This window comes from Mercenaria mercenaria, chromosome 4 (genome assembly GCF_021730395.1).
Source record: "Mercenaria mercenaria strain notata chromosome 4, MADL_Memer_1, whole genome shotgun sequence".
NCBI lineage: Eukaryota > Metazoa > Mollusca > Bivalvia > Venerida > Veneridae > Mercenaria > Mercenaria mercenaria.
In genome coordinates, this window is record NC_069364.1 from 27,822,691 (window position 1) to 27,842,194 (window position 19,504).

Consider the following 19,504-nt stretch of genomic DNA (forward strand, 5'->3'; position numbering starts at 1 on the left):
TGTTTTTTTTCACAGGAAATAACTTGAGGCTATAAAATTTTGTGTACTTGTGCCCCTTAAATTTTCTTCTACCCAGTAATTAGAAGAGAGAAATGATTGAAAAAATAACAAGGTAGCCAGGCTAATCCAGACTAAACTGATACAGAGGTGGAGCAAAAAATGGACAAAAAATATTTAATGTTAAATTGATAGGCAGTTTGAAAATGTCACCTGCGCCAGGCTAATCTCTGTTTTTTAAATATATACAAGCGAGCTATTTTCTTAGTCTACCAACTCCTTCAATCGCACACCTCCCCTTCTCCAACTTAAATCCTAGATCCACCCCTGATTCTGTTTTCTTTACTCTTTGAGATGACCCCTACGTAATTTTGAATCTCCGCGCACCTTGGTAATTTGCATATCAATAATTCACCACGCATGCGCAGTACATTCCAATTTGATGGGAGGCCGTTGAAACGGTGTAAACCTACGTAAAACATTCCCCTTGTGTTTACAATGTGATATACATAATGAAACGAGTCTTTTCTGGATGGAAATAATTGAAAGATTTTCGACTAAGTGACTTATTATAAACTTTTTGGATTTACTTTATTCAAAATGGTGAAACCGGAGGAAATCCGCGATCGTCAAAAGCTTGCAAACTTGATAAGTCAGTGGAACTCGGAACATTACGATCTTTTTGAATTGAGTCCACCAAACGAGGTAAATATTCGCTAATAATGAATGTTTTCATTCAGTTTATAAACGATTTTAATCAGTGCATTGGAGAATATAGCAAGGCAAAGTTGAAAACTTGACACCTGTTCAGGTAAACCAGGTGATAAAATCGTCAACAAATTTTCAAAATGGCGGACTTGTGTATTTTGAGGTCAAGTGTGTAAACAAAAGATTGTCAGTTGTTGACTGTTTGCGTATTGCTGTGGACTGTATATGTAAAATGATTAACTTTCATTATTTGTTCATTGTGTTCTTACCTGCATACTTTGGCTTTGATCTCAAACATCAAAGGGGGACTAGTTGTTTCCCTTTGCAAAACTTCCTGTTCTTATGGTATGCTGTTACAGTGTCAAGGATTGGTCAACAAGTGCATAGACTGTCACTTAGTCATAAATATACATGAATGTGTCAGTGCTGTCAAATTATCTAAATATTACTAACTCTTGAGTCTGAACTGTTGAACTGAGTCTTACTGACAGAAGAGGTTTCAAAACACCTTAGTTGGGCTAACATTTAGGCAGTGGCTACGATTACGGTACCGTAATCCTAGCCTCCGGTTCTAGGATTACGGGAGTTCCGTATTCCTAGACAACCCTATGAGGATAGGCTAGGACTACGGAAGTATTTTAAGAGGCATAAAGTATATGTTAGGACACGCATAAATGATGTTGTAAACTTACTTATTTCACTTAATTTTTCATGCCTGCCTTATTATTTCGTGTTTTCTATCCGCCGTTTTGGGTTAGTATAAACTTAATGGCGGCGCGCGGAAATATATTAGAAATATGAGTGTCAAAGTTAGATTTAAAAAAAATTCTATACTTTGAATTTTATGATTTATAACCATTGTATGTTATTAAAGACCATTTGTGGTGACTTGATGAAAAAAATGCAGGTATATACGAAACATAGATAATTCTATATTTCCGCCCATCGCCATTAAGATTATACTAACCCAAAACGGCCGATCGATAGCACGAAATATTTAGTGAAATTAAGTGAAATGAGTAAGTTTACAGTGTCATTTATGCATGTCCTAACATAAATTTGATGCCTCTTAAATACTTCCGTAATCCTAGCCTATTCTCATAGGGTTGTCTAGAAATACGGAACTTCCGTAATCCTAGAACCGGAGGCTAGGATTACGGTACCGTAATCGTAGCCACTGCCTAACATTTAAGAACCAGAGAGCTAGCTAATATAATGAGTGTATCTTTGTGACACTCTGTCCCCTGGTCAGGTTGTTCTGTATCTGCACTGGTAGAGAATGAAGTGGCACCATTGAGTAGGTGCGGTTGCTTAACAAATAGAAAAGGCCTTTGAGTGGCCTCTGTCGTCAAATTTATCATGGTTCAGATTTCAGATGCAGGAATTGGACCACAAGAGCGTTAGCCTGAGTGGCATTTTATTTATAATTATATTTAAGTATCAGAATGATGAACCGTTATACACTTGAAATTATAAATTAGACAACAAACTACAAGAAGGCCTTGATTGTTCTTATTCTGGTGGCATCACATGTAATTGCGTAGATCTGTCCTGTGGTGTAATGCTAACAATCGCAACGCTGATTGGCTATATGCGGCTATAGATGACGAGCAGGTGACTCCACCCACTTATATTGCTCTCTGTCAAAACTTGTGTATTTCCAGGTGTTTGTAAACAATTAATTATGGAGTTAAAGCTTGCTTCTCACGGCAGAAACTTTTGTCCTATGACTCCCAAGCTTCAATAAACATCGTAAACTAGGACCAATTATGTGTACAGGGATGCTAAATTCAGCATTGGTTGAAATGAACAGGATGTCATGGGGCAATTTGATGTCATAGTGCTCTTTTACCAGTCTTGTGTGTCAACCGTTTATCGCATATAAAATGTACAGAGTTAGAACTTCTTCGTTGTTTAACTAGCAGTGAAAACGAGCCATGTTACTTGTTAGAATTGTGTATATATATCATCATATATTTAGGCAATGTCTACCAGACAGATTTGTAAACAAGACAAGACTGTAGAGGATTGTCTAGGAGTACAGGCCTATATTTAATATTTTCGAAGCATTGTGGTTGAACTAAAATTTTTTGCAATGGAAAAGTGAAGGAATAGATATATTTGGTTTTAGATAATAACTAGAAAATGCTTACAGAGCTCCACATAAGATTTTAGGTTAAAGGGTATTTTACCCCCTAGTTTTTTTTCAAAGGGTATTTTACTCCTACATATTTTTCAAAAGGGTATTTTAGAATTCTAAATGGTTTTTCAGAATTCGAAATTATTTAAAAGGGTAATAATAATAACTGTTTGTTTGTATAATTTTCTGATATTCATGTGCTCCGCTGAAGTGCCTTTGTCGACCAATGCTGTTTTCCTGAATATTTTTTGAGCCTTCATTCAGATAGTTTTAACATTTTGTTTACTGCATACATTACATCTTACACTACATCTTAATTTAAATTACTGACCACTGCGATATATCAACAGCCAGTGATACTTTGACTGTCAATGTTTGTTTTTTCAGAAACACCCACATGTATGGTGCTTCTGCTTCTTCAACAGTTACCCATAATATATCATAGATCACGTACTTAGCGATAGGCATTGTCCAAGTCATCTCTTGTCACACGCTTTAATATACTTTAAGAAGAAAATAACATTATTTTACGATATTGTTTGCGTTTGCTTTTATGAGACGCCATTTTTGTTTGATGTACTCGATTACAAAAAGGATGTGCTTGATTTATGATAATATTGGATTACGCACTTTAATCGAGTAAAATACGTATCCCGTTTTTTCAATGCGTATCAGTACGCGTAGGTTTGTTTTAAATGCGTTTTTTGTAAATTTCAAAACGTATTTACGCAAATACGCATCTTATCTGGAGCTCTGTGCTTAGTCTCGCAGAAGTCAAACTTCGCAATAATGATTGCGCGTCAGTAGATGATCGCTTAGTTATATGGGGTTAGTATGTCAGAGGTCAAGGTCACAGTGACATTGAGACTGAGAATGGTTTCCGGTCAGTATGACTTTGTGGATGACCATCAGATCTTTAGGGCATGCCATTAGTAGTGAAAATTCAAGGTCACTAACCTTGTCAAGTTGAGACTATAAAATTTAGTTGAATTCAAAACTTGGTCAGCTTGAGTCCAAAACTAGGTCACTGTGTCAAATAATTGATTAACTTTAATGGTTCACCTGATTTTAATAAAACACATGGGTCAAAATATTTTGTTGTAATGAAATGAGGTCAGATTATCTGATTACAAATGTACCTGGGTCAGTAACTAGGTCAGGTGGGCGATACAAGGCTGTTTAGCCTTCTTGTTCATGGTCATTTTAGAGCTGTAAAAAGTATGGAGCCTTAAATAGTACTCCCATTTCTTGACAGATAATTTGACTTTCAGGACAGCTGTAACTTTGATGACTTTACCATTTGTTCTAAGACATAACTTTGTTTTTGTACTGATTCTTTGCTCAAAAAGACATTAAACATATGTTTTACCTATCTAATTTTCTCCTGTTAGTGCATCATCATTGATGAAAGATTGGCTTTTGAGTTTTGAGATGAGTTTTCTAGATGTTTTTGTTTTAGCATAATTAACTCTATGGAGAAACTTTATGCAATCCACCACTTAAGTTTAATGCAATACAGAGCAGGAATATTTTTTTGTCCCTCACCCCCTTTTTACTTATATTAACTGCTCTGTGGGTACATTGACTTTTGTCTATCGCTGAGTTTTAAGTAACATCTTGGATAGAGAAAAATTAAGTCCCTAATGTAAAAGTATTTAGGTGAAAAGTAATTTTTAACAGATCATGCTTATATTATTATACAGCAAATATGTCTATAGGAGCTGACCTGACTTGGGACTCTTTGGGTCTCCCTAAAGCCACCATGCTTAGTTACATTAAAAATTAAATAAATAAAAATCTTAAGCATCATAAAGGCGGTGGCTTTTAGATGTTCTACAGACTGTATGCAAAATGTTATGGATTGTAAATGTTTCATACATATTGCAAATTTATGGAATTAGCAAGTTTGCCTGCAGCTTCAGTACTTTTGTGATGTTCTTAGGCAGTATCAGGAATTATCATTCTATTTGTTGGAAATTGGAATAATATGGGCATATATAAAGATATGTCATATGAAATCTCAGGGGTGACATTTGGATGTTGTAATCTGTGCCATGATCAGTGAACTATATAATACAGGAATTTATTGACCTTTGATAATAGTCATGAGGATGTTGAATTATGAATGATTAAGTTTTGTTAATTGATATATACATGTGCATGCATTTGCTTTGGGAGTTTACTGTGAAATGCTGCTTTAGTAATTGGTAGGGTGTGCCGTGTTTTTGCTATTAAGTGTACACCTAGTCACTTTGCACAGAGGTTAGGTTGGTGCCTGCACTGCCATTCTTTAGAACCATTTTGTTGGAATTTCTTGCATTCTTCAGTTTTCTTGCTTTTTGTAACAAAATAAACACTGAACAGCGGCAGCTGACATTCCTTTCTCTGGGTCTTGTTCTGTTGGTCAGGTTGGCAGTAAAAAATTAAATTTTTACAAAAAAAACATTCAGTGCATATTCAAACAAATTCTATTATTAAACATTCATTAGAAACTGAATTGACCAGAATTTCTGATAAATTTTATGACATTCCTGCAAAATGAAGAATCATATATTAAAAGTTGTAAATGAGAAGTTCATCTAGTTTTCTGATTTAACCCATTTACCGGAAGCGATAACTTCATGTAGTAGGAAGTATGAGTCTTCTAGGCTGTTTTGGTTTTATGAATTTCAAGAGACGTCGGGTGCAGAGAACTGTATATGGTTTAGAACAGGTGAATGTTATTTCTTTAATTGTCAAACTCCTGATGCTTCTAGGCTTGAACTTAGTAACACATCGAAGTGCTAACTTCAGAATTTAATCCTTATCATGCTGGCCACAATTTATTAGAACTGTCCTTGCGACCAGTGTAGATCATGATCTGTGCTTGAACTTAGTAACACATCAAAGTGCTAACTTGAGAATTTAACCCTTATCATGCTGGGCACAATTTATTACAAGGGGCAGGATGTGAAGTGGTTGCACACTTGGTTCAAGCGAGCGAAATGGTTGCAAACTTACAAAATGGCGGATATTTACTGACATCTTCGCGTGATCGCTTGCTTTTTTTATCAGGTAAGTGTGTTTCTATGGTATTCTGAACTCTGCGGGTATGTGCATGCACTAGTTCCATGTCTATGTCACACTCTGTTTTGCGTTTCAGCGTCGTGGACATCGAATTCTCGAAGTTATTGAAGTTATAAAATGATCATGTCAGTGTTTTGATATTTGAAATGCGTCGTTTCTTGCCTATTTTTTTCATTCTAATGATCAAACTAGCCTGTTTTGGGACCCTTTAACGTGACAAAACAACTCATTGTGAAGAACTCTATAAAAGTTTGGTTCTGCAAGCTTTCAGGGGTAGTGCTTTACCCAAATAAATCTTGTTCAAGCTCTTTTTTGTCGCACACTTGCACTTCAAGCAATTTCGGACGCAAACTGTTTCTGGAAAAATAGTGACCAACTCTCGGAAAATGTTTATTGTGCAACTCGCTGAAGAGGCAAATCATGTAATTTTCTAGAAGTGGCAGCAGACAGACTGGAATGTAATAATTCTATTTCCAATCACGTATAAATACATTTGAGCACTAAATAGAGGTTTATTTTTTTAGTTTTCTATGATTTTGGACCAAACATTCGCACTTGGGGTGATGATTTCACCAAATCTGGGGCTAGTCAAATTCCGTATTACTGTACTGATAAAGACATGAAGTCACAATGGACTTGTTAAATCCGTGACATTTTAAATGAAGCTGTGATCATTTTACCTTCTGCGCGTTCAAACATTTTCTAGACTCTTGTAAAACACTGGAAAAAATGTAAAGCTTGCACATAAGGTGACATTTTTGGCTGAGAAGTGGACATAGGGAGGTATCAGTAAAACGTAAATTTCTCGACTTTCACATATAGTATGATTCTGTAATGGAACTGCGCAGAATGTTTTACTGAAGGTTTTCTGAGAAATAAATGTATGAATAATTGCTGAAAGTAAATAAAATATAGTTATCCTTATTATTTAATTTGGTAAAAAATGTGCTTCCGTGGTGTCGAAAAAGTCCCTGATAAATAGACCCTAATTGTTTTCCATTGTAAAGCATATGCGCGTAAGTGGGCATTATTTCACTCTTGAAATGTATTTTACATAAGAAGACACTTTTTCGCATATATTCAAGTTGTTTACTTGAAAACGAAAGTAGGGCATGTATTATGCGGCAATATAAGGTTACCTTTTAAACCAATTGACTTGCATTTCACTGCATACTATTTGACACCCCTTTTTCTTTTCGATTTCTTGTAACAAAGATGTGTATCCTGTTGAAAATAGGTCTACAACGGAGTGCAAATCTATCAACTTTATCAAAATTGATCTGAAGTTGCTGAATTTTATACAAAACAAAGAACAATTTCTTTTTTTTCGTTTTGGTATATAGCCTACAAAATTTGGCAGAAATGACATCGTAGTTTTCTCTCTTTGTTAGACAATGCCATTTGCAACAAAGCAAAAGTAACACGCATTTTGTTACTGGCTATTGTTATTACCTTTAAACGCAGCAGTTATTTTAGGTAGGACAGTAGCTGAGTGAGTGCAAGTGTAGTTATTAGGTATTTCATGAATTATTCTTAGTCTATAATGAAGCTTCTTTTCATGTTGTAAGTCTTGCTTGTTTTTCGCTTTGTAAATTTAGGGATCTTTTTATATCTTGGCATGATGTATGTAGGACTTCAACCTAAAATATCAAAAAGGACATTTAAAGTATTTTTCAGATTATTATGTAACACTCGAAATTGATAAAATTAGAACATTCAGTTGTTTGTCGCGCAATACTCCCTACCAGGTTTCACTGAAACATGGCATGTTTTTTTTTATCAAAACATTTATATTAAAATATTAAAGGGCCGTATGACGATGTAAAAATTTACAAACCTAAACAGGAAAAAAATGTACCACGAGTTGCGCAATAAACATTTTTCGTGAGTTGGACACTATTTTTCCAGAAAATGTTTGCGTCCGAAATTGCTTGAAGTGCAAGTGTGCAACAAAAAAGAGCTTGAACAAGATTTATTTGGGTATAGCACTACCCCTGAAAACATGCAGAACCAAATTCTTATAGAGTTCTTCACAATGAGTTGTTTTGTCACGTTTAAGGGTCCCAAAGCAGGCTAGTTTGATCATTAGAATGAAAAAATAGGCAAGAAACGACACATTTCAAATATCAAAACATTGACATGACCATTTTATAACTTCAATAACTTTGAGAATTCGATGTCTACGACGCTGAAACACAAAACTGAGTGTGACGTAGACATGGAACTAGTGCATGCACATACCCGTAGAGTTCAGAATACCATAGAAACACACTTACCTAATAAAAAAGCAAGCGAACACGCGAAGATGTCAGTAAATATCCGCCATTTTGAAAGTTTGCAACCATTTCGCTCGCTTGAACCAAGTGTGCAACCACTTCACGTCCTGCCCCTTGTATTAGAACTGTCTTTGCGACTGGTGTTTTATTGTGCAGCAGTGTGGTACAGTCACTGACTTTAAGATCATTTTCTAGATTATTTGCAACTCCCCTTTATTGGTTCAAGTCTTGCTGGAGTATTTCATCAATAGTCTGTCCACTTGATTTTAATCCCAGCAAAACTTTAAAGTGCAACAGATCTTCTCACATTTCAAGATTGTCTTTGTACAATAATTTATATGTATTCAAAATGAATGAATTTCTTTCAGAGTTTGGAGTTCCATGGTGTTGTAAGATTCTACTTCCAAGATGATGACCATAATGTTGTTACCAAGTGTATACGGGTGGCCAGTTCGGCAACCACTAAGGAAGTTGTGGATGTACTGGTTGAGAAATTTCGTCCAGACATGCGCATGCTTACAGCAAACAGATATAACTTGTTTGAAGTGCACATAAATGGAGGTAAGGTTTGAGAAGAAAAGAAAACTTTTGCAAGATCAATTGAGTGATAGATGTGACAACTGGTGTGTATCAGTGCTTGGCACAAGACATGTTAATTGAAATTTTACGTTTTAAATTTATTAAGACTTTATATCGCATAAATGTTTTTCTTATAAACCACTTTAGAAGAAAAAATGTAATATGTATACATATTGTCTCCTAAAAAAAATATGACTGACAACCAGGTATGCTCTGTTGAGGTGAAAAATTAAGTTTTGAGACTAAGACACAGATGCTTAGTTACTTTAACTCTTAGCCTGCTGCAGGCGAATTTAACAGCCTTTGCAAACAGCTTGGAACCAGATCAGACGCCGATTAAATCGGCGTCTGATCAGGTTCCAAGCTGTTTGCTACTCTGACAATATTTCTTCCAATTTTGGAGCAAATTGAATGAACTTAACAATTTTAGCAGACGACATTTCCAGCAGACGACAATTTACCTAGCATGCTAAAGGTTAAAGGTTGAGATAATGATGGTGGTTTCTAGAAAGGTTTCTATACTCTCAGGCTTTCTAGTTTTGGACACTGTTTGTTAGATACCCATTTACAAATTACTGTATACTTTTTTCGCAAAAATGTGATAAATTATTTAAAGTTATAAACTAGTTAATTATCATACAGTTACCTTCAAAGAAATGGAACAGAAAATATAAATATATATTCTTCTGTTAGTTACTTATTCAGTAATAGACAAACTTCTAATTCATGGTTTCAGAATGAATTTATTGAAGGACTTACAAAGAAATCAATTGGATTTTACACTGGAGTAATTTTAATTCCTCTTTCCACTAGATATTTGTGATAATAAGTCTAATTAAAGCCAATTAGTTTGTACAACGCATTTAAACAAGGACAAATGTTTTTATGCAAAGTTGACATTTTAGGCACAAGACATTTTTGCTGCTCATTTTGAAGCTATGAAAAAGGTTCTGTATAATTGATGTAGCTCTGTTGTGAAGTTAAATATGCAAGTACTTTCAAGTCTTTTGCAGCAAATATTAAATATTGAAATATTAAACAGTGCCCCAAGAGTCAGTCTGGAACCAGTCCCATGGAAATTCTATTATAAATGTAATTCCTTTTATAAACAAAGCAAAACCACTGGAAAAAGTCATGTCTGCTTGTATAATTGGCTCTAGTGCCAAATATGGTATTCTGTAAAGGTCATAATTGAATGATACATTGTCGGCATGCCAATTGTCTTAACTTATTGCTCATCAAGTAAAAGACAAAATAGACTACAGTAAAACAATGATGGTTTGAGGTTGCAGGGAGTATAGCAAAATGGTGGACTTGCCCCTGCTGTATTTGTCTAAAGCTCTAGCTGCTTTTCCGTTTGCAAATTAAGTTCAAAATAGAACCCATCAAACCAACCACTTATCTAACATTTAAGAAGTCACTTCTTTATACTGTAAAATCATTTTATTTCATGGGCATGAAATTTCTTGGTTTTGGTCAAAATGGCAATTTCTTGGGGATGTGAATTTGTGAATTTCAAATTTTGAACATAAATTGAATGGGAAGTTTACTTGTTCATTCGGATTAAAATTTGTGGATTGATTTAACCACGAAATCCACAAAAATTAGCCCCCCACGAATATTAATGATTTCACAGTACCATCTCTTCAAAAATTGATGAATCCCTGGGTTTGAGAGAGTTTTATGCATAAAGATACATCATGTTACTCTCATAACTGTCAAATACAAAATTACATTATTTTGATAGAAGGATGATTTTATGATACTCAAACTGTTTTTGTTTTGAAGTGTACCATACTATATGCACAAAAAATGATTTATCAATGTTTGTAAATCACTCACTATTGATCTGATTGCCACCCCCGCAACACAGCCTACACACATTTCAGCTGTCCTTAGTTGCAAATGTATAAAAAGTAAAACATTAGGTTTAATAAAAAATAATATTTTGATTATGGGGGAAAACTTTTATCTCTTTTTAAAATCCCTTTGCTTAGATTTCTCACACATTTCATTCGCCCATTTCATTTGCCAAATAAGCAGTGTCGGAAAAAATTGTTAGTATTGTGGTAGTTGTTAAAACCACATTATTCTAAATATTTCATTTGTGGACAATCAAGGTATAATTAGCTACCATCTGTGTCAGTATGCTGTATTAGGTTTCAAACCAAACCTTTGAATCCAGTGTTGCAAAAATGGGTGTAGTGTGTCAGATAATAGTAACAATTGTAACATCAATTTGTTAAAACTTTGTAACGCTATCTGCGTCTATTGTAACTTTGTAAGTAGGGCTATGAAATAGGTCAAGAAATTTGACATCAGGTATTTTGTCTTCTGTCCATGTTCTCTTGGACACAGGTCCAGGTATATCACAGTTTTGTAGTTATTAAACATGCGTATAAGGAATGGTTGCCTATCCCACCACTTGCACCCAAGTCAGTATTTGCGTCCACTGCATATTTTTCTCATAAAGAATAAGTTAATATTTAGAAGGACTGTGCAAAAGATGTATTTATTGAAACTGTTTCATCAGGAGTCACAACTCTGTAATTGGGAAAACCACTTTCATAACCCTGTAGCAATCAATGAATGATTTTAGACTTTTTTTTCATTTTAAAGTGCGTTGTTGACCAAATTACAATTTAATTTGTCCAAGAAAGAAGGAAATACGCTTTGACTAAAAAGGCCAGAACTACAGTAACATTTTGTGGTCATTGATAATAAAATATTCAGTTTGTAAGTATAGTAAATAATCCATGATCATGAATACATATTATAGTAGGCAGGCCTTTAATTTAGTATTGTGTAGCTACCTACAAAGGATTGTCATATTTTTGCTGAATGTATGACATTTCTCGCATTCCAGCATAAAGGTAAAACGGGTCACCCTTACCTGCCTTTGATTAGCAATACAAACTTGTGCTTACTTTAAAATACCATAAAAACATAGTAAACATTTGCACTCAATGCAGGACCGACCAACTTGGAATGTGTGGCACCTTTGAAAGTCTTAAAGCTGTACATGCAGCCTTTAGATTGAGGTAGTAGGAGCAGAATGTTGTCAACTTCTAAGTCTTTCTTGCCTCTCTCAGAATAAGTTGTTTGGAACTCCTTTGACCGTCTGTTACCCCATCCCGTCCGGTACCAACCCCTTCCAGTCTAGCTGGCTTGTCAGTGCCTCTCATAATGCTTGATGTACAGTTTTGGGGGTCTGCTACCATCTTGCTAGAATTATCTGTATGGTTTTGTTGAACTAACGTAGTTAAGTTGGTATGTCCTTAACATATAAAGCACAGAACCTCTGATTTTAGACTGGTGATGATGTCTAAGGTCAACTACTGTCCGTCTGAGTGCTGTTATTTATATGAGCAAAGTGCCCATAACTTGCAGAGAACATGTTACTGTTTAAGTTTTGCTATTCAAGGAATTCAAACTCAGTTCGTGTCAACAACTTTGTAAAACTTACCAAAAAAAAAGACACTGTTTTAAAAATATAGTGGATGAAAGTATAACGATGCAAAAATGAGCAGCAAGTATTGCGATGAAGTTTGGTACTCACAAATACAAGACCTGTTTCTGCAGTATATATAAATATAGCGAATAAGTATATTTACATAAACATACATTCATACTTACTTTTTGCAATACTTTTTAATGGAGAGCTTCGATTTGTTTGTATATAATTATATTTTATAACGTACTTGCCTAGAGAAAAATAGTTCTCATTCCTTGAGTCATTTAATATACAGTTTGATAGATTGTTATGAATTACTTTCACTTGCCAGCTTCTTAATATTGACCATTAACACCACTTGGACAAAATTAGATGAAAATATGTACGATTTAGAAATTTCTTATGAGTTTTTTTTCCCCATGGAAGACTTGTTTAATCATAATGATTATCAACATTAATGTATGGAGTACGTTTTGAATTTCATTTCGGATGTAAATGGTAAATTGTGATGTAAATGATAACAGTTCATTACTTTAAGCTACTGAGTGAGATCTTGCACGGTAGATAGGATAGTATGTACAACAGTTTTATTTTCACTAAATAGTCACGAAGAATAATAATCGTGAATATTAACAGCATCTCCAAAAATGAGTAACCAATTACGAGACACATTTTCGAAACATTTTTTTTAAAGTTACAAATTATATGGTTGTTTTCTATTAAATTATCACATGGGATGGCGCAGTGGTAGACCGTTTAACTCCAGGTGTGGAGGCTTCAAGTTAGAATTGCAGCGAATACGTGTAAATAAGGTTAAAAGTTAATAAACGCAGTGCAAGTAACTCCTGTGAGATTCTGTGTAGGTATTAAGTCTGAAAGTCAGAAATAAAGTTGTGAAATACTGTAATTTTCTTTCACATTTCGTAGTCTGAAGTTTACGTCCATAAATTAAAAAAACTCTAGTTGAAGCAGGTTACCAGTAAGTTTGCAAACATATTATAACCTTCAGATAGTATTGATATATAATTGTACTTCTGCATTTAAAAAATGTTTGTTCTTGATTTGTTTATTTTTATGCCCCCAAAGTTGGGCATATTAAAATCGCACTGTCTCCGTCCGTCTGTGTGTGCATCCGTCCGTGTAAATTCTAGTCCGGGCTGTAATTCTGCCATCCATGAAGGGATTTTGAAAAGATGGAAGGGATTTTGAAATAATTTGGCATGGATGTTCACCATGAGACAATGTGTCATGCGCAAGAAATCAAAGGTCAAGGTCACACTTAAAAATCAAAGGTTAACAGGGTCTGTTTCGTGTCCGGTCCATAACACTGCCATTGATGAAGGGATTTTGAAATTACTTGCCCACAATTAGACGACATGTCATGCGCAAGATCCAGGCCCCTAGCTCTAAGGTCAAGTTTACACTTACAGGTTAAAGGTTAACATGGTCTGTTTCTTGTCCCATCCATTACTCTGTAATTGATGAAAGGATTTTAAAATTACTTGACATAAATGTTCCCTATATTGAGATCAGGGCCCACGCTGTCGTTCGCCACTCGAGCCATTTGGCGAATCTGCGATGAAAGTGGCGAAGAAAAATCTCGAGTGGCGAAAATGAAAAAATGTTCGTTATTTGGACCGCCATTTTGTTTCAGACGTTCTAAATCGTAACCTCCGAGAAATTATGTTAAAAAAGAGTTGACTGGTTCCGATAATTTTACCTTATAAAATTAACTTATTTCGGGATAGTACTACCCAGTCTGCATTTACTTTACATATAACAATGTGTAATAAACATCTTGACACGCGAGAAGATGCAATTTGCAATCAATTAGCAACCGATTATCGGGTTAAAATAATCTTTTTGTTTTGTTGTCATTACGGCAGATTAAATGATTGATGCCTTTAATTTCCATGGATCAAATAATTAATAAATAAATCGGCAAAATAATGAATGGTTTGATGAATTTTTTAACGTTGTCGCCACCGTCAGACAGTATGTTAGTCACAGGCACGGGTCCAGTGTATTTTTTGTTTAATATAATTATAATCCTTTTTTTCACACAAATATACTTTTTGTATGTTAGTCAAATGAAAAAAAAATGATGACAAAAAATCCGGTCACAATATCATACACGACACTGTGACTGGCATATAGAAAGCATATTTCTGTGAAAAAAGGTTGTTTTTTTATATTAATCAAAAAAAAAAATAAAAAAAAAATACACTGGACCCGTGTCTGTGATCTTAGTAAGTAATTAGTAAAGGTGTTTGCCATGTTTTTTGAATGTCTTTAAAAGTTAGGAATGGATTTGAAATGTAATCCTGTATCAGGGTAGATTTCTGGGAAGCACAGAGCACCAAAAACACAGCCCCCGGGCCATGCATTTACATAGTAGGCCCACAACAAAAAGAAGCTGTAATGGAAAAATATTTCAGACAGGTTGCTTCAAACATCCAACAACATTTTAGAATACAAAACTTGCTTTAGAGGTATACCCACTTTCATTCAAAAGTCCCCCTATATAGCTAGAATATCACCATTTGCTTATGGGAAGTAACAAAAATTTTCAACATGCCGCGGGAAGGGAAACCTCTCCAGCACCCTCCCTACCCTTCCCGAGAAAAAAGGTGGCTCCAACTTTTTTCAGCCCAGTGTGGGCCCTGGAGATGATGTGTCATGCGCAAGACATAGACTCCTAGCTCCAAGGTCAAGGTCACACTTAGTACTCATAGGTGTTTCTTGTCAGGTCAGTAACTCTGCCATTTATCAAGTGATTTGAAAATGTTTTGTGACACAGATGTTAACCATATTGAGAAGGTGTGTTATGCTTATGACCCGGGCCTCTTGGGTCAAGGTCACAAAATGTGTGTGTTTTTTTTTGCACAGACAGTTGTAGCATTCTTGGGCATGCTTTTGGGGCATTTGTCACCAATAGCAGGCTGTCTAGCGTCCCTAAAATTCCTACTTTTTCCTATTTTTTTTCAATTCGGCTAAAATTCCTATTTTTTTAAAAAAATCAAAGGAAATTCCTAAAAAGGCCCTATTTTTTCACAAAAATTCCTAATTTTTTAACTTTTTTGCAATGATTAAAAAGAGAAAATGTTTTAAATGTTGTTTAAAAGTTCTTCTGATTCAGAAAAAAACAGTTTAGCACAGTTCAAAGCAGTTTACCAGTGGTAGACGTCTTTTCTGTAAATAAAGCACTATTTGTGAGTTACTTTTATGTCAATCACATAATTACGCACATCATACATGTGATCTCCCGCGCGGGAGGGTCAAAATCCCGATTTTTTCACCTTGCCTCCCGTCTCCCGACCAAAACCATATTTCTCCCGCTTTTCAAAAAATAAAAATCAGTATTATGACTGGGTTGATAATTACCGAGGAGTGCCAAACATGTTTACACAGTAAATCAAAGTGTCACCGACTGTTGTGTATTATACATGTTTGCCACACATGTTGCTGGAGGAAAGAGTTGTTTTTCACAGGTGAATTATTAATTGTTTGTTTTGATAAGGGATTAGACAAGCAGGGCCTTTTCCACCTGTCTCACGGGGCGAATATCTGCCCATTCTCAATGCCAATTAAGCTCCATTTTTACCAATTTGAAGCAAAAAAACTCCCAGTCATAAGAAATAATTCCCAACTGAAATGAATTTTGATTATTCAAAGAAAAATTTTGCTCGGTAATAAAATCACATAAATAATTGTTGGAAAAACCAACCCATTACTATTTTTAGAACAGGAGTGTTATTTCCCCTTACGGAGTTACGCCATTTTCTTCCAATGTTTACCAAATTAATTTGCTAATAAACTGGACTTATTTCATTGAAAATTGGATGAAAACACACACTCATTTATTTGATAACATCAATCTACATTATTTTGGTATGGGTAAATACATGTTGATGCATTTCTATTTTCTATTTTTCATGTGAAAATCATCAGTATTTTATACGAGAGTGGGTGGGGTAAGGAATTTACATAATTTATGAGTTGTGTTCAGACCAATTTAGAGCTTCGTTTTTTTAAGTCCTCGAGTAGAATAATGTTAATGCATGTTCACCTTCATTTCAGACCTAAATTGAGACTTTGTTTCTACAAATTTAATCTGTTAAGAAAGTTTAAAGTTAGAACAAGAGGGAGCTTCTGTAATATAGCATGCTCGACTTTTCTCAGTGATTGACTCTGAATTAAAGTTTTGCCAGTTAAAGGGGCATAATAGGCAATAGCTTTGTATGTAACAGAGATATTAGACATTATATAAAACTTTAACAAAAAAACTGAAGTTAAAAAGTGGCATAACTCTGTCAAAATTCAGATCAAGAGTTATGAGGATTGTTTCTTCTGGTGTAGACTTATATACATTATTGTGTGGCCAAAAATGTTGGATTTTGCCTCTAAGTTATGTGTCCGCGCGCTTAATATATGTCGATAAAAACCTCCAGTTTTGAGACCCCAACTCCAGCTGAAAAATGGCAATCCTCCAGTTTTGGGATTCTGAACTTATCACATGTATGACGCACATTACATGGTCTTTAAAGTCCATATTTTAATTTGAAAATTCCTAAATTTAGCCCTAAAATTTCCTTAAAATTGTACCAAATTCCTAATTTTAGCCCTATTTTTTTGTACAAATTGCCCTAAAATTAGCCCTAATTTTTTGTCAGGGTATGCTAGACAGCCTGCAATAGTGACAGCTCTTGTTTATTTATGCAATTTATGCAGAAATACAAATGTGAATCATATAATTATACAAAACTATTAAAAGTAAGTTTTTGAGGACTGGTGTCCTTTTTTTTGTCACACAAACACTGTCACTAATTTTATTGTATTAATATTTACAGAGGAGAGGAAACTGCTGGATGATGAAAGAATATTGTATGTGCAATTGAACTGGGGAAAAGATGTACGAGAAGGGAGATTTTTGCTCCGTAGGGAGGTAAGTAATACAAGAGTAACAAACATTATCCTGCCAGCTGCCAACTGTTAGAGAAATGAATTGAATGCCTCCATGGCCCAGTGGTTAAGGTTGATGACTTACTTTGAATAACCAGCTCCTTGCTGATGTGGGTTCAGAACCTCGCTTGGGTTTCTGAATTCGTGGTGTGAGAAAACCACCCGGTAGGCTTACAAAAGGCAGTTGGTTTTACTCCAGTACCCACCAATTTCTGAAATATTGCCAAGACGGGCACCCAAGGTCTTCAGCCACCACCAAAAGCTGGAAAAGTCGCCATATTGGCCTAAATTGTTTTGATGTGATATCAAACCGAACAAAGGCAACAGAGAAATAAATTAAATCAAATCTGTACAAGCCAATTTTCTTCAGTTGCATTTTATTGTAACCATTATCCTCTGTGATGTGAATGTATTACTTGAACCCTCTGTATTATGCTTCTGAGTTCCAGCTTCTATAGAGCTGAGATGTAATGAAATGTGAATGACTGTGTGAATTATATGTCTCAGTGGAAATTAGTGTAAAAGGTATCCAGTCTGAATATGTAGCAGTACTGTTGTAACATTGGAAGTGTCACCTTACACCACCACATTTGAAGAAAAAAAATTCTAGAGAAGATATGTTATTTCCCAGTAGAACCTTAGAACTTGTGGGACAACAACCTCTGAACAACAATTAGTCTGTCTTCATTTAGTAAAAAGGCACTTCTGCTTGTCTGTGGTTTTAGGGGTTTGGCAGGGTGGTTCATTAGTTACTAAATTTGCATCATACTGACAATTCTAATCTCACCTTCATGGAACTCTTTCTTGACATGAATTTGTAGCTGTCTAAATGTTACTTGATATCTTCAAGTTCAGGGCCCATATTCATCCGAGTCTGAAACTTATAGACTTAAGAATGGCAAATATTGAAGTTGCCATAACTTTGCTTATAGCAGATTTATGCTAATGAAATTTTGCTGACCTATTTGTAAATGTAGAATGCACATTATTGCAAAATTTCATCACAATCTGTGCTTAACCAGTAATGACAGAGTGAAATATGACATTGATAAAACAGTGAAATATTATGTGGAGGGGAAACTGTTGTATTGTAAAGCTGGAAGACTCATAAATGTTGGTGTGATTATATGCTATGTAGAATCAAGAAATTTTTAATTAGCCCACCATCATGATGATGGTGGGCTATTAAAATCACTCTGCGTCCGTGGTCCGTCCGTCCGTCATTCCGTCCGTCCGTCCGTCCGTCCGTCCGTTAACAATTTCTCGTTATCGCATCTCCTCAGAAACTACTGGGGGGATTTTGACCAAACTTTGTCAGAATGATGTATTGGTACCCTAGTTGTGTCCCCCTGAAAATCAGACTGGTTCAACAATTTATGAGTGAGTTATGGCCCTTTGTTTATTTCTATAATTTATATAGATTTATATAGGGAAAAACTTTGAAAACCTTCTTGTCCAAAACCACAGAGCCTAGGGCTTTGATATTTGGTATGAAGCATCATCTAGTGGTCCTCTACCAAGATGATTCAAATTATTTCTCTGGGGTCAAATATGGCCCCGCCCTGGGGGTCACATGGTTTATATAGACTTATATAGGGAAAAACTTTGAATAACCTCTTGTCCAAAACCACAGGGCCTAGGGCTTTGATATTTTGTATGTGACATCATCTAGTGGTCTTCAACTAAGATTGTTCAAATTATACCCCTAGGGTCAAATATGGCCCCGCCCTGGGGGTCATATGGTTTACATAGACTTATATAGGGAAAAACTTCGAAAATCTTCTTGTCCAAACCACAAAGCCTAGGGCTTTGATACTTGTAATGTAGCATCATCTAGTGGTACTCTACCAAGTTTGTTCAAATTATCCTCCTAGGGTTAAATATGGCCCCGCCCCAGGGGTCACATGGTTCATATAGGCTTATATAGGGAAAAGCTTTTAAAATGTTCTTGTCAGTAACTACAACATTCAAACTTGGACCACATGTATATTTTTGAGTGGCAAGATGAACCTTGACATGAGTTGACCTTGATTTTGACCTAGTGACCTACTTTCACATTTCTGTAGCTACAGCCTTCAAATTTGGACCACATGCATAATTTTGTGCACTGGAAAAAACTTTGACCTTTATTTTGACCTAGTGACCTACTTTCACATTTTTGAAGGTACAGGCATCAAATTTGGACCATATGCATAGTTTCCTGTTTCAAAATGAAATTTGACATTGATTTTGACCTAGTGACCTACTTTCACATTTCTCAAGCTACAGCCTTCAAATTTGGACTACATGCATAGTTTTGTGTACCGGAAAAAACTTTGACCT

At 35.3% G+C, this 19,504-nt stretch overlaps 1 protein-coding gene across 5 annotated transcripts in view; it reads left to right on the forward strand.

The window, feature by feature from the left end:
- Positions 1-427: 427 nt before the first annotated feature.
- LOC123552781 (afadin-like) overlaps positions 428-19,504 on the forward strand; it is an 89,605-nt gene continuing 70,528 nt past the window's right edge. For all 5 annotated transcript variants that reach the window (XM_053540830.1, XM_053540832.1, XM_053540833.1 and 2 more), the window contains exons 1-3: positions 428-702; positions 8,556-8,748; positions 17,071-17,165. In XM_053540830.1, coding sequence (XP_053396805.1) covers positions 598-702; positions 8,556-8,748; positions 17,071-17,165 — 393 coding nt within the window. In that variant the 5' untranslated portion in view covers positions 428-597. The remainder of the gene's footprint in view (positions 703-8,555; positions 8,749-17,070; positions 17,166-19,504) is intronic.